The following is a 13,030-nucleotide window of genomic DNA, read 5'->3' as shown; positions in this document are numbered from 1 at the left end:
ACCTAAACTGAGTTCCACATTTTTTAAACTGCTCATCCTTTTTAACTGCTGTGTAGTTTTCTGATACAGAAGTACTGTGAGTTATTTAGCTGATTTCTCGCTGACAGAGCAATCTCTCCCTGAGATCATCAGTCAGAGCCAGTGTCTCACTGCTGGAGGTCATTTTCAACCCTTGACTATTATCATCAATGCCATAAAGAACACTCTTCTACATGTCTCCCTTGCTCTCCTTTATTTTCCCTTCCCTGCCCTGCTCCTACCTCCCCTGCCCTTCCCTGCCCTGTCCACCTGTCCTTTATCTGTCCAACTCATGGAATCAGAAAGGAGAGAAACAAAATGTACATCTGGTGGTGATGAGATGGAGGCCTGAATATCTTGGTCAGAGTTTAAAAAGGAATCAACTTGAGCTAATTTAGGCCCAAATGGGAGGAAGGTAGACGAACTTTATTGGAAGAGGCGGGAGAATCACACAGAACCTCCAAACCTCGAGAACCAGAAAGTCATCGATAATGTAGTTGTTTCTTTTTGTCTTGTTTCTGCTTCTCCCCAAAAATCCATTTCCCCTTTCTGCTTCCCAACTCTTTTTGCTCCTCCCTGTGCTTGGAGGCAGAGAGGGGTCCCCAACAGGACTCCAGTATGCAGGTTCTGATCCCAGAACAGTTAGTTTTTCTGGGTCCCAGATGAGTTATAAGGCCCAGATTAACAGGCAAAGGGATCCTGAATCCCAGGATAGACCGAATGTATGAATCCCTCCCCTGGTCCCCACAGGATGCTTTACTTCTCCAACCATAGCACCTATTACTTGTATTACAACTGTCTGTTTAGGCCAGGACTGGGTTATACACTCACCAGTTCTCTTTCCTCCTCTGAGCAAGTAGTAAGACTGCATTTCCCATCCTCTTTCATGCTGAAGTTGAGACCATGCGACTGAGTTTAGCTAATGGAATATGGTGGGAATGATATATGCCATTTCCAGGCATGGCTGTACATTGCCTGACTTCATCCTTCCTGTTCTTTCTTCCACCTGGCTCAACATGACTTGGCTCAACATGGTATTCACATGGAGAAAGTAGTAAATACTTTTAAGATGGTGGAGCTACATGATAGGAGAAACTTAGATTCTTAAGTCATGACTTTTTAAAAAATGTATATATATTTTTTTATTTTAGAGAGAGATGAAGGGAAAGAGAGAAACATTGATGAGTGAGAACCATTGACGGGTTGTCTCCTGCACATTTCCTACTGGGGATGGAGCCCACAACCCAGATGTGTGCCCTGACTGGGAATCCAACTGGTAACCTCTTGGTGCATGGGATAATGCTCAACCAACTGAACCACTCTGGTCAGGGCTTAAGTCATGTTTTTTTTTTTTTTTTTTTTCTTTATTGATTTAGAGAGAGAGGAAGGGAGAGGGAGAGAGAGAGAGAGAAACATTGATGAGAGAGAACATTGACTGACTGCCTCCTGCATGCCCCCCACTGGGGATTGGGCCCACAACCTGGGCATGTGCCCTGACCTGGAATTGAATCAGTGGCCTCCTGGTGCATGGGTTGATGCTCAACCACTGAGCCACACTGCCTTGGCAAGACATGTTTTATTGTGTTAAGCCACTGTGATTTTTGGGTTGTATATGATGGCAGATAATCTATCCTGACTAAAATTTGTTTTCTTGTTTCTTTTCTTTACCAAACTGTAGGCTCTATCTTATTTCCTGTTGTATCCCCCATCCCTAGTATGATGCTTGGCGCAAAGTAAACGTTCAATAAAAGCTCGTTAAGTGAATGAAAGGCAATTGGATTTGTGGGTAGGAACGGTTAGGTAAAACTAGGGGGAAATATAATTGTCACTGTGAGAAATGAAGGCTGAACTAAAGTAGTGATGATGGGGAAGGATTTGGTATTTACTTATGAGGGAGAACTGATAGAAGTCAGTGACTGATGGGTGGCATCAGAGACCTTCCAGTGTACTGGCTTGGACACCTGGTTGGATACTTTCAAATGTCGCAGGGTTCTGAATATGTAGGTGAAAACATAATTTATATAACTCACTGTGACTGTTGCATCTTTGGTTGCAATATAATTCACGTGTAGCAGTTTTTCCTTGGATATTATTGGTTGTACAGTCTCAGTGATATGGAGATTTTCATTCTGCCATGGTTGGTTGTAAAGGGATTTGAGGTGTGTGGTAGGTTGATGCTATGGTTTGAATGTTTTTGTCCTCCCCAAAATTCATATGCTGAATTTCTAATGCCCTATGTGATGATATGAGAAGGTGGTGCTTTGGGAGTTACTTAAGTCACATGGGTGGAGTCCTCATGAATGGGATTAATGTTTATACAAGAGAGCTCCCACAGAGATCCCTGGCCCCTCTCACCATGCGAGGACCCAGTGAAAAGGCACCGTCTATGCACCAGGAAAAGGCTTTTATCAGAATGTGATCATGCTGGTGCCTTGGTCTTAGACTTTCCAGCTTCCAGACCTGTGAGAAATACATATCCGTAATTTATAAACCACCCAGTCTATGGTATTTTGTTATAGAAGCCCAAATGGACTAAGGCAGTTGATATAAAACGTAAGTACAGTCATTCACACATCCCGGTATGTGCACCCCTTTTCTATGTGACTTTGCAGCTCTTCCCATCAAGAGAAGAAGTCTATTTTTCCACCCCTTGAATGTGGGCTGGCTGCGTGGCTTGCTTTGTGCCACAGAAAGTGGCAGAAGTGATGTGTGCCTGTTCTGACCCTGGGTCACAAAAGGGCTTGCATGCTTTCTCTCAATTCCTCCCTGCTCAGCCACACGTGAAAAAACTTGGGCTAGTCTGATGGTGTGTCAAGAGCTTCATGGAGTGTAAAGAAGCTGTCCCTGCTAAAGCCTGATCTGGACCAACCAGGTGCCTGGTGACCTTGGAGTTAATAGCAAACATATGAGTGAGCCCAGACAAAACCAGAAGAACCACCCAAGAGAGGCCAACCTAACCTGCCAACCGACAGAACTGTTTGTTAAATAAATAGATGTTGTTTTAAGCCACTGAGCTTTGGGATGACTTGTTACATAGCAAAAATGAATCCAATCTGTATTTATAAGCATTTGAGCAGAGAGATGGGAGTCTAGGGAGTAGGCAGCTATGGGGGTTTCATTTAGTCTCAGCTGATTCCTGGGGATATACCTATTTATTTTAACCAATGTGGCTAGCTGGAAAATGCATAACCCCAAAACCTATTTTGGTTTTACAGTAGAATTGGAGGGACTTAAATTATTCAAATAATTGCTTTAACCTACCACTTTACTTGTGAACAAAAGCTACTGTGGGGTTTTTATTTTTATTTTTTATTATTATATTTTTTTCTTTATGGATTTTAGAGAGAGAGGAAGGGAGAGGGAGAGAGAGAGAGAAACATCGATGAGAGAGAACGTTGATTGGCTACCTCCTGCATGCCCCCCACTGGGGATTGGGCCCACAACCTGGGCATGTGCCCTGACCAGGAATCAAACTGGCGACCTCTTGGTGCATGGGTCAAAGCTCAACCACTGAGCCACACCAGCTGGGCTACTGTGGGGTCTTTAAATTAGTGGTCCCAGACTCTTGGATTTTATCCATAGTAAAATGATAAAAAAAATTGGGGAAAATAGTTTTACCAACTTTTTTCTGGTAAGAAATATTTAAAAAGTAACACACACACACAATAAATATAAGACTAACATATACTCACTCCAACATTACTTTAGAAAGTGAATTGTAATACAAATAGAGTATATAACAATTATTTCAATCGCCTTATTTTTCTTAATTTTCTATGGACCAGTGAAAACTTCGACACATACTGGCATTGATGTGTGGACTAGCATTTGAGAACTACTTTTAAAGAGAGTCTACCTAACTTCTTCCTGCTATATTTCTGAGAATGCTCACATATATTTAACTTGGGACTGCTCAAATGTCACCACCTCCAAGAAGCCCTCCTTTCCTATATAGGCAGAGCGAAACATCCTCCTCGAAGCTCCCATAGCTTCACCTCTATTTCTGCTGGAGCTGTACTACCTATATAGAGGCTCAGCTACATAATTGGTGGGGACCCTTATTCAAAAATAATTTATAATTTCAAGAGGAAAACTGCAGAGCATCACATCAAGCATGAGACCCTTCTGAGCATGACCGCACAGACTGCTTGCCCAGGAAGGCTGCCCTGCCTCTATATTCTATCTGGCCCTGGAGAGTGCTTGATCCTGGAGAGCCAGGGTCTATCTCAGTCATCTATCACCCCAGCACTCAGTTCCATGCCTGATACCTTGTAGGCCCTTCGGTGACCCTTTTTTTCAAGCACTGCCAAGGTTCCATTCAATGGGCTAAGCACTCTATACAAGGTATGGAGTTCTGCAACCTTCCTAGGGAGAGACACCATACTTCTCTCCATTTTATAGATGAAAACATGGAGGCTTAGAGAAGTTAAGTGAATTATTTGGGTCATATGACAAAGGGCCAGGATTTAAACCTAGGCATGACTCTGTGATTCTCTGATTATGTCCCCCCACCCCTCCCAAGCTAGGGACATTGGCCATGTCTGGTTGTTAACAGTTTTCCGTCATCACAACTGGGAGGTACTACTAGTGGGTAGAGGCCCAGGTTGCTGCCAAACATCCCACAGTGCACAGGACAGCCCCACAGCGAAGAATGATCCAGTCCAAAATGTCCCTCGTGCTGAAGCTGAGAACCCCTGTTCTGCTACTAAAGCCCACATTTCCTAAATTTCGGTTTTCAGTACCAGACACTTCATATTCTTTTCCTTATTTGTACTTCATTAATAAATACTATGATGTACTTATTATTTTTCTTAAATTGACTTTACACTGATGGGCTTAAAGGGATTCCCCACACCATAAGCATTCATTCCCATGGAGCCATGTGTTGGATGTGTCATTATTTTTTTCTGATGCACATTGAAATAAATAGAAAACTATTTAAAAAATGATTGTTGGGGTACCACGCAAAATCATCTCATGTACCACCTCCAGTCTTGGGGAACTATACTTCAGACTCACTTCACTTCTTCTAGAAGACTTCCCTTATCTCAGCGGTTCTCAGCCTGTGGGTCGTGACCCTTTTGGGGGTCGAAGACCCTTTCACAGGGGTCACCTAAGACATAACAGTAGCAAAATGACAGTTATGAAGTAGCAACAAAAATAATTTTATGGTTGGGGGTTACCACAATATGAGGAACTGTATTAAAGGGTCTTGGCATTAGGAAGGTTGAGAACCGCTGCCTTATTTCTTTAGAATAAGAGAATAAAATATATCAAATGAGGGTGTTGCTTGAACCTGGCAAGGTGCTAAGTGCATTTAGGCTTCTGTTAAAGGAAGTCATTGAGAGGACATGCCCAGAGGTTGACCCTTGAGCTGGACCCAGGCAATCAGAGGCTGCTCCCCCCCCCCCCCCCCCGCGCCCCGTCCTTGAAATGTGTACATTCTGCCCACTGTTCCTGCACTTCCAAGGCTGTAGCCTTGAGAGGGTAGGTGTTGTTGAGGCCATCTGGATGGTACACATGCTGACCCCCATTAAGTCCTCTATATAAACTGGCGGGCAGGTGTGGTGATCTCATCTTGCGGCCCAAGACAAGCCTTCTAAGGTAAGTTCCCTTGTTAAACCTGTTGCCTACCATTGTGGAGCAGCCTGCCTTTCCGCTCTCTCTCCCCGCCCTCTGTGTGTGGGGCCAGTTTCAGATTTCATGCAGGGAGCTCCTGAGGGTTTGAATCAACAGCTTCTCTTGCATCTTTTTTTCTCAAGGCTAACAGTTGCTTAGAAACCTCTTTGAAACCCTAAAAGCCACCTGATGAGGATGATTTTGAGGGCCACCGCACAAATAATCTAATTTGTCCAGTTGCTTGTGGACATTGGTTGTGCCTCCTGGTAAGCACACATCCTTTGTCACGTGGCTCTCTCCCCTAATTGCTGGGGAGTACAGTTGCATTCTCTTTGTAACGTGCCCTGTAGTCTGACATAATTAAGGCTAGGGAAAATGAGATTCTTCTTTGGATATTAAAAGTTCCTGTGTTGTAAATAATAATGTCATCATCTCTTTCTTAGAAAGTACTTGCAATAAGAGCTGCATTTTAATTTCAACACATTTGCATGAATTCATTTGGGTCGTGGCAGGGGGTGTCATTTGATGATGATTTTTCATCTTCCATGAACTTACCAGGTGTTTCAATTAGGAAGTTTATCCCTCCCTCCCCCACCAGGAGCCCTGGAAGATGTTCCAAATGGGGTCCTGTTCCCAATAATCACACATCTATTAGGAGGCAGTGAGTATTTACTGACTGGAACTACCCAGAGGACATAAACTTTTTTCCTTCAAAGAATAAAATGAACCAAGATGATCCTCCCACTTCTAAATAATTTTCAAATGTCTGGGAAACAGGCTCTGGCAATATGCCAGGAGCAATGACAGTCATGATGGACAGGACCAGAGGGAATTTGCTTTGGGCAAAGCTCAAGGGATAGGAGGCTTAAGGTTTGGAATCTGGCAAATAAGCCACTAAGGGTGGATCTGGTCAGCTTCTCTCCAAAGCACCACCCTGCACTCCCTCTGTCACAAACAGGGGGCAGTCTCTGTTAATTAAAGGGGGAGCAGCAGCCACAGCCAGTCTCCTCTGAGGACCCGACTCAAATGTCCAGGTGACAGGCAATATTTTACAGAGACTGGATTTCATTAAAATTTTTTTTCTTTTTAAAAATCAAACGTATAAATGCCTTAAAACCCCAAGCTCTTGTGGGGAAGTGTCTACCACCTACTCTTCTACCAGGTTCTTGCCCTTTGCTCTCAGCTCTGATGCATGCTAGGAAGCTCCAGGGTGGGGGTGCAGTGAGGTGGGATGGCAGGAAACTAGACATTAGAAGTCTGGCCGTCTGTATCCAGCTCTGGTTTTCCCAAGTGCTGGCCTTGTGATCTTGGACAAAGCCCTTAACCTCTCTGAGTTTTAGCTTCCTGGACCTTAGCAAGCCTGCTTGGGGCAGCTCTTTCCAGTTCTCATTTGGCATGTAGGAATGTGCCAACCCCTCTGTAGGTGTCATGACGCAGAAATTCTATCATCTGTCCCTGCCTTGTGTTCCTTTTTTTTTTCTTCTTGATTTAAGACAAGGTCTTTCATAAAAGATATTAATTAGTTAATTAAAACAGCATATATATATATATATATATATATATATATATATATATGTGTGTTTTCCTCTGTTCTAGATGCTCGGGGACTCTGAAAGAGTCATGGCCATTTTTGTCATGAAGTTAAATTTCTATGTGGGGAGATAGAAAAAAATAAATGCATCATATAATGTCAGATGGATGGAGTCTGGAGGCCTGTTTTGCAGTGGTTAGAACACAGACTCCCCAAGTCAAATTTTTGGGGTCAAAAGCCAACTGCACACTTCCTGACTGAGCTACCCTGGGCAACTGGTCTAATTGCTTTGAGCTTCAGTTTCTCTTTCTGTTGTTTGGGCCTGGTAATGTTGCCTAACTGATAGAGTTAAATGAGATCAGCCACTCAATGGTTCAGCAAATATTCCCAGATTGTCTGCTAGATGCTAGGCACTGCTCTAAGCATCTGTGAGAAGCAAGCTTAGTGGGGATGTTGCAAACGCTGAATAAAATGTCAGCTATCGTTAGCTCTCACACACCAAACTGTGTTTGTAGAGATTCACACAGTGGTGGTGGGTGTGGGTCCACAGACAGCCACACTCTTATTTTGGGACCCCCATTATGATGAATCTGATGAATTTATACTCACAACCTCACACCTTGTCTTGTGGGTTTGGCACATAATACAGCCCATAATTCAGTGAGTCTTCCGGGACTGAGATACTCCTGGATATGCTCTGTCAATGTTGCCTTGGTGCATTTGTGCTGGAACAGGGTCATTCTTTGGGAAGACCGTAGGTGATGTGTCTTCAAAGAGAAAGCACAATTAGCTCTTTCTGAGAAAAGCTGCAGTAGAGCCCCAATACACCTCCTTGCTTTTTCATTTAAGGGGACCTCAGCATGTTACTTTACTGGTCCAACTTCTTGGTTCCTTGAAAATACCCTGAGAAGAGTCTGACAGCAGCCAAATAGAGAGGAGAGTGGTGGAAACATCGTAATAGCCCAGCTGACTGTGAAGTGTATACTTAGTTAATGCAATTAAAAAAACAAAACGCAGGGGCGTGTGGAAATCTAAATTTGGTGTAGCAGCTCTGGTACAAATCCTGTTTCAGGGGCTACTGGAGTCAAATTCAAGCAGAGGAGAGGAAGAAGTGGGAGAAATGCAAGCGGGCTGACGATGGCTGGGATCCGCTGAGTTGAGAGAGGGCGACGCAAGACTGGAAGCCGAGGAACAGGGCCAGCTCCGCAGCCCCGGGTGAGGATGACCTGGGGTGGGGTGGAGTGGGGGGCTTGGAGGGGACAGGGGCCAGCCGAGTCTGGGAACTGGTGCACGGGCGCCAGGTCCAGGAGAGCGGCGAAGACTGGGTGTACAGGCCTTGCGCTGCACCAGATATGGGCACGCAGAGGCGGCGCCGCGGTGTGCCCTCCTGTGGAGCGCAGGAAATGCTACCAGGGGGAAGAGGGACAGAAAAGTGGCAGGTCCGGGGCCTGGGAGAGTACCAAGGAAAGACCTTCCAGGACATCCCATTGCCTCGGCCTTGTCGACTGTCTCTCCTTACCCCCTGCGCCTCTTTGACTTTAGTTCAGCCCAAGCCCTTCGCCTGGGTGCTTACCCCGGGCCCAGGGGCTTGCCACCCCACCTTCGCAGCTCAGCCTTGGTCCTCGCCTCAGCCCAAGGAGTTGAGCCATCCGGGTGGCGTTTCTGCCTGGAGCAGAAAGGGCAAAGTGGCCCCGCTCACCTGGGAGGGGCGATCCTGATCAGAATGAGCCCCAGTCTGTGTTGGAGTGTAAACTACTTAATCTGTCCCTATCCCCTCCGAGTCACCTTTTCCCTGTTGGGCAGATTCGAGCCGCAGCTCCTGTGCTCGCACGCCTGAAAAAGCTTCGGGCGTAGCCGCCTCTGCGCTGGGGAACAGGTCTGAGCCGCGCCTCCAGCCCAGAGAGGGCGCGGGAGGTCCCGCTGCCGTCGTCCTCCACCTGCCGAGAAATCCGAGCTGTTCCTTCTGTGGCTGCGAAGCACCCTCCATCCTGCCCGCCAGCCTGGCTCGGTTCTGCACGCCCCCCAACTAGCTCCCGCCCGCCCGCCCGAGTCACCTCTCCCGCGCCCCCGCCCCTCTCGAGCTCGCGCCCGCCTCCCCCCCTCCGCCTCCTCTTCCCGCCCTCCTCCCCCTCCCCCTTCTCCCTGCCCTCCTTTCATTCCACAAGTGTCGCTTCGCTCTCACCAGCGCACTTGGCAAGCTGAAGAGGTGAGAGGGATTCTGCGAGCGGGCGCGGGGCAGCGAGTCAGGAGCTGCCAGCCGAGGGGAGGCGCGGACAGACTGACTCTCCCCTGCTCTCCGGCCCCCGCCTCTCCCTGTAGCCAGCCGGACCTGCACCCCGCGCTTGCCCCCGCTCATCCTCCCCCCGTCCAGCCCTGCGCGCTCCTCCTCGGCCAGCCCCTCGGCGCGGCGCGCTGGAGGCGAACGCGGGCTGAGCCGAGCGCCGTGGCCGCTGACCACCGAGCGCCCCGTGCCGCTCCCTGCATGTGCGGCCCGCGGCGGCTCGCAGCCCCCGGCAGCAGCCTCGGCAGCTTCGGCCGCGCTTCAAGAGGCGGCTGCAGCAGCTCTAGCGGCGGCCGAGCGGCGGAGCCCGGGCTGGGAGACACGATGCGGCGAGTCCTCCGGCTGCTCCTCGGCTGCTTCCTCACCGAGCTGTGCGCCCGCGTGTGCCGGGCGCAGGAGCGAGCGGGACACGGGCAGCTGGCGCAGCTGGGCGGCGTGGTGGTGCTGACTGGGGGCAACCGCTCGGGAGCCGCCTCTGGGGAGGTCGGCGAGGGCGCGAGCGTCTCGGACGCGCCCCCGACCCGGGCGCCTACGCCGGACTTCTGCCGGGGCTACTTCGATGTCATGGGCCAGTGGGACCCGCCGTTCAACTGCAGCTCGGGCGACTTCATCTTCTGCTGCGGGACTTGTGGCTTCCGGTTCTGCTGCACGTTTAAGAAGCGGCGACTCAACCAAAGCACCTGCACCAACTACGACACTCCGCTCTGGCTCAACACTGGCAAGCCCCCAGCACGCAAAGACGACCCCCTGCACGACCCCACCAAGGACAAGACCAACCTGATCGTATACATCATCTGCGGGGTGGTGGCTGTCATGGTGCTCGTGGGCATCTTCACCAAGCTGGGACTGGAGAAAGCGCACCGGCCCCAAAGGGAGCACATGTCCAGGTGGGCTGCCTCCCCCTCGCTCTCCCCTCCTAGCGCTGCTCCCCCCTCTCTCCCCTCTCCACCTTCCCCAAGCAATGGCGTCCCCCCACCCCAGCATCTCTGCTGTGGGATATCATCGGCAAGCCAACTTCGGTTAGGAGAGGGGGCTCTGCACAAGTGTGGATATGAGCTAGTGTGTCTGTGTGTGTGTGTGGTCTCCCTTCTCTCGCCCTCTTGCCGTGCCCCCTCCCCGAGCCAAAGATCGAAGCGGACTTGAAGCACACAGCTGGATGCCCCTGGCCTCGAAGTCTTGGGTTTTAGGGAGGGGTCACCCTCTGGCTCCAGATAGTAGCCTAGGTAAACAGGGGCCGGCTGGCCGGCAAAGGGAAGAGGGGTGTGTGTGAACCCGTTGCGCGCGTGTGTGACGGAAGGAGGGAGGGAAAGGAGTGTGTGCCGCCTGCAACTCTTACGGCTCGCGAAAAAGGAAGCAAGGGAGGTGGAGAGCCAGGGGAGGGCGAGAACAAAAGCCTTGTTTGGATCGGCCGCCTTGCTTTCCCTGAGCTGCAAGGTCTTGGGAATCGGGAACTCAGTCTCTGCCGCCCCCTCCCTGGCTCCGCTCCCCTTTCACTACCTCTCCCTGAGCCCCTTGCTGGAGCTGGGCTGGACTTCAAAGGCCAGAGCCCCCGCCCTTCGCGCCGTTACCACCCCCCTCCCCGACACCCTGATTTGTCAACTTTCCCATTAGCCTCATTCATTATGCAAGTCCCAGCACGAGGAAGTCGCAGCAGATGGAAGAAGGCATTTGGGGATTAATGGAGCTATTTGCCTTTTGCTTGTTTTTTAAGTGTCTGAATTGATTCGCACAACCCAGTAACTTTGGAGACGAGGACGCAGCCCCATACTGGGTAGAGGCCAGGGGTTGGTGTGAGGTCCCGGCAGGTGGGGTTGAAGAGCGACAAGCGGCCTGCTGGATGGCTGGGGTGCACGCTTTATCCTCTTGCCGAGTACGGGTAACGGAGTTGCCATGTGTTCCCCACTACACACAGACACACACATACACACACCATACCTCCGCTGGGGGCCTGTGTGTGCGCGTGTGTATGCACGCGCTCCGGGAGCCTGCCTAAAAAATCTGAACAAAGAGCCCCAGCGAAAATAGGCGAAGGAACATCACTACCTCATTAGTAATTATTTTCTATTTATACGCAGAGTATCCGATGACTTTTTTTCTTCCAGAGGGGAGGGCTTTGTGTGTGTGTGTGTGTAGGGGGTGAGGTGAAGAAATATCTGTCGTTTTGGGTCATTAGGGAGGTGTGGATTGATGGTGAGATCTTGAGGCACAGAAGTAAGCTCCGCAGGTACGCTGACCTACTCTAGGAGTAAAGCGCCGGCCCCGCCCACCTCCTGCAACCCCAAGGTGCCCGGTCGCCACCCCCATTGGCCAGGTGGTTTCACTTCCCCGCAATGCCGGCCTTCCCCGTGGATTCCCGGGGTCTGTGTTAAGGTGAGGGTGAGATACGCAAGCAGGACTGCGGCAGCCGGTGTCGCCTTGGTAGGGAGAGATTCTCACAGGGATAGGTAGGCTACCTTGCAGATTCGGGTTAATACCTCTGCTGAAATCTTCACCGAGCACTTTCCTTGCAAACCTGCGCTTAAAGGTGGGGGATGGGGGCAGAGAGGGAGCAGGGAGGAGGAAAAGTGGGAGAAGAGCTAACCTTTGGGCACCTATGGGAGAAAGTGATGCTAGCTTCAGGCCCTTTGATTTAGGTTTTTCTGTTGCGACTGCACTCCACCGGGTACCTTAGGGCCCAGCAGGGACCCAGCTTCTTGGTCCTGCCTCCTGGCAGCTCTGCTTAGGAGAAAAAGAATCACTCCAGCTCAGCAGGTTCCTGCCACATTCTTCTGCTGGTATCTGGAAAGGTCTGCTGGAAGGTAGAATCTAGGGGTACCCAGTCCTCTGTAACAGCCTCAATACAGGCTCTCCTTGTATACATTTTGGGAATTGCAGAACGGAGTGCAAGTGCACACACCCGAAGAGAAAGAAGAGTCGATATTTTTCTGACCGCTTCTGAGGTGTGGTTTTCAACTTTGGCTGCTGTTTAGGATCACCTAGAAGGCTATTTAAAAAAAGAAATCCTCACCCTGGGCCTTACCCTGGACAGTTTAAATCGAAGTCTTTAGGGGGAGGGCCTGAGTGTACATTTGTAAAGCTCTCCAGGTTTTACGATGTTCAGCCAATCGCTGCTAAGGAAAAGGAAGTAAGATTTGCTCAGAACAGTTCTGGGTGTCAGGCACTGCACAAGGGTGTGTGTGTGTGTGTGTGTGTGTAAACAATCTCTCCTTTAGTTCTCACAATTATTCTATGAGACAGGTGCTATTTTAATTCCTGCGTACAAGGTTGGGTGGCTTGCCCAAGGTCACACAGTTACAAAATTGTACAATATTTAGTTCCCTGGTTTCCACTGTGTCTGGGACAGATCTTTGCAGATGGGGTGAGCATCAGAATTTGAGGGAGCTTCCTAAAATGCACATTCTTGAGTTCTAGCCAGAGAGATTTCCAATAAAGAGGTCTGGAATGGGCCCCACAAATCTGCATTTAACAACTGCCCCGAATGGCTGATGGTAAGTGCCCCACACTTTGAGAAAGACTGTTCTTGGGTTTGGGATTATTTTACAGGGCTTGAATCAGTCCAAGGTGACTCTCTTATTTGCATT

The 13,030-nt window shown here is 49.4% G+C and overlaps 1 protein-coding gene across 2 annotated transcripts in view; it reads left to right on the top strand.

Moving 5' to 3' along the window:
• The first annotated feature begins 9,758 nt into the window (after positions 1-9,758).
• SHISA9 (shisa family member 9) overlaps positions 9,759-13,030 on the top strand; it is a 288,404-nt gene continuing 285,132 nt past the window's right edge. Inside the window, exon 1 of one of the 2 annotated variants that reach the window (XM_036280282.1) lies at positions 9,759-10,336. In XM_036280282.1, coding sequence (XP_036136175.1) covers positions 9,774-10,336 — 563 coding nt within the window. In that variant the 5' untranslated portion in view covers positions 9,759-9,773. The remainder of the gene's footprint in view (positions 10,337-13,030) is intronic. The other variant, XM_036280283.1, reaches the window with a different exon arrangement.

This window comes from Molossus molossus, unplaced genomic scaffold (genome assembly GCF_014108415.1).
Source record: "Molossus molossus isolate mMolMol1 unplaced genomic scaffold, mMolMol1.p scaffold_m16_p_3, whole genome shotgun sequence".
Taxonomy (NCBI): domain Eukaryota; kingdom Metazoa; phylum Chordata; class Mammalia; order Chiroptera; family Molossidae; genus Molossus; species Molossus molossus.
The sequence above is the reverse complement of the archived record's forward strand: the minus strand, read 5'-3'. Positions and strand labels throughout refer to the sequence as shown.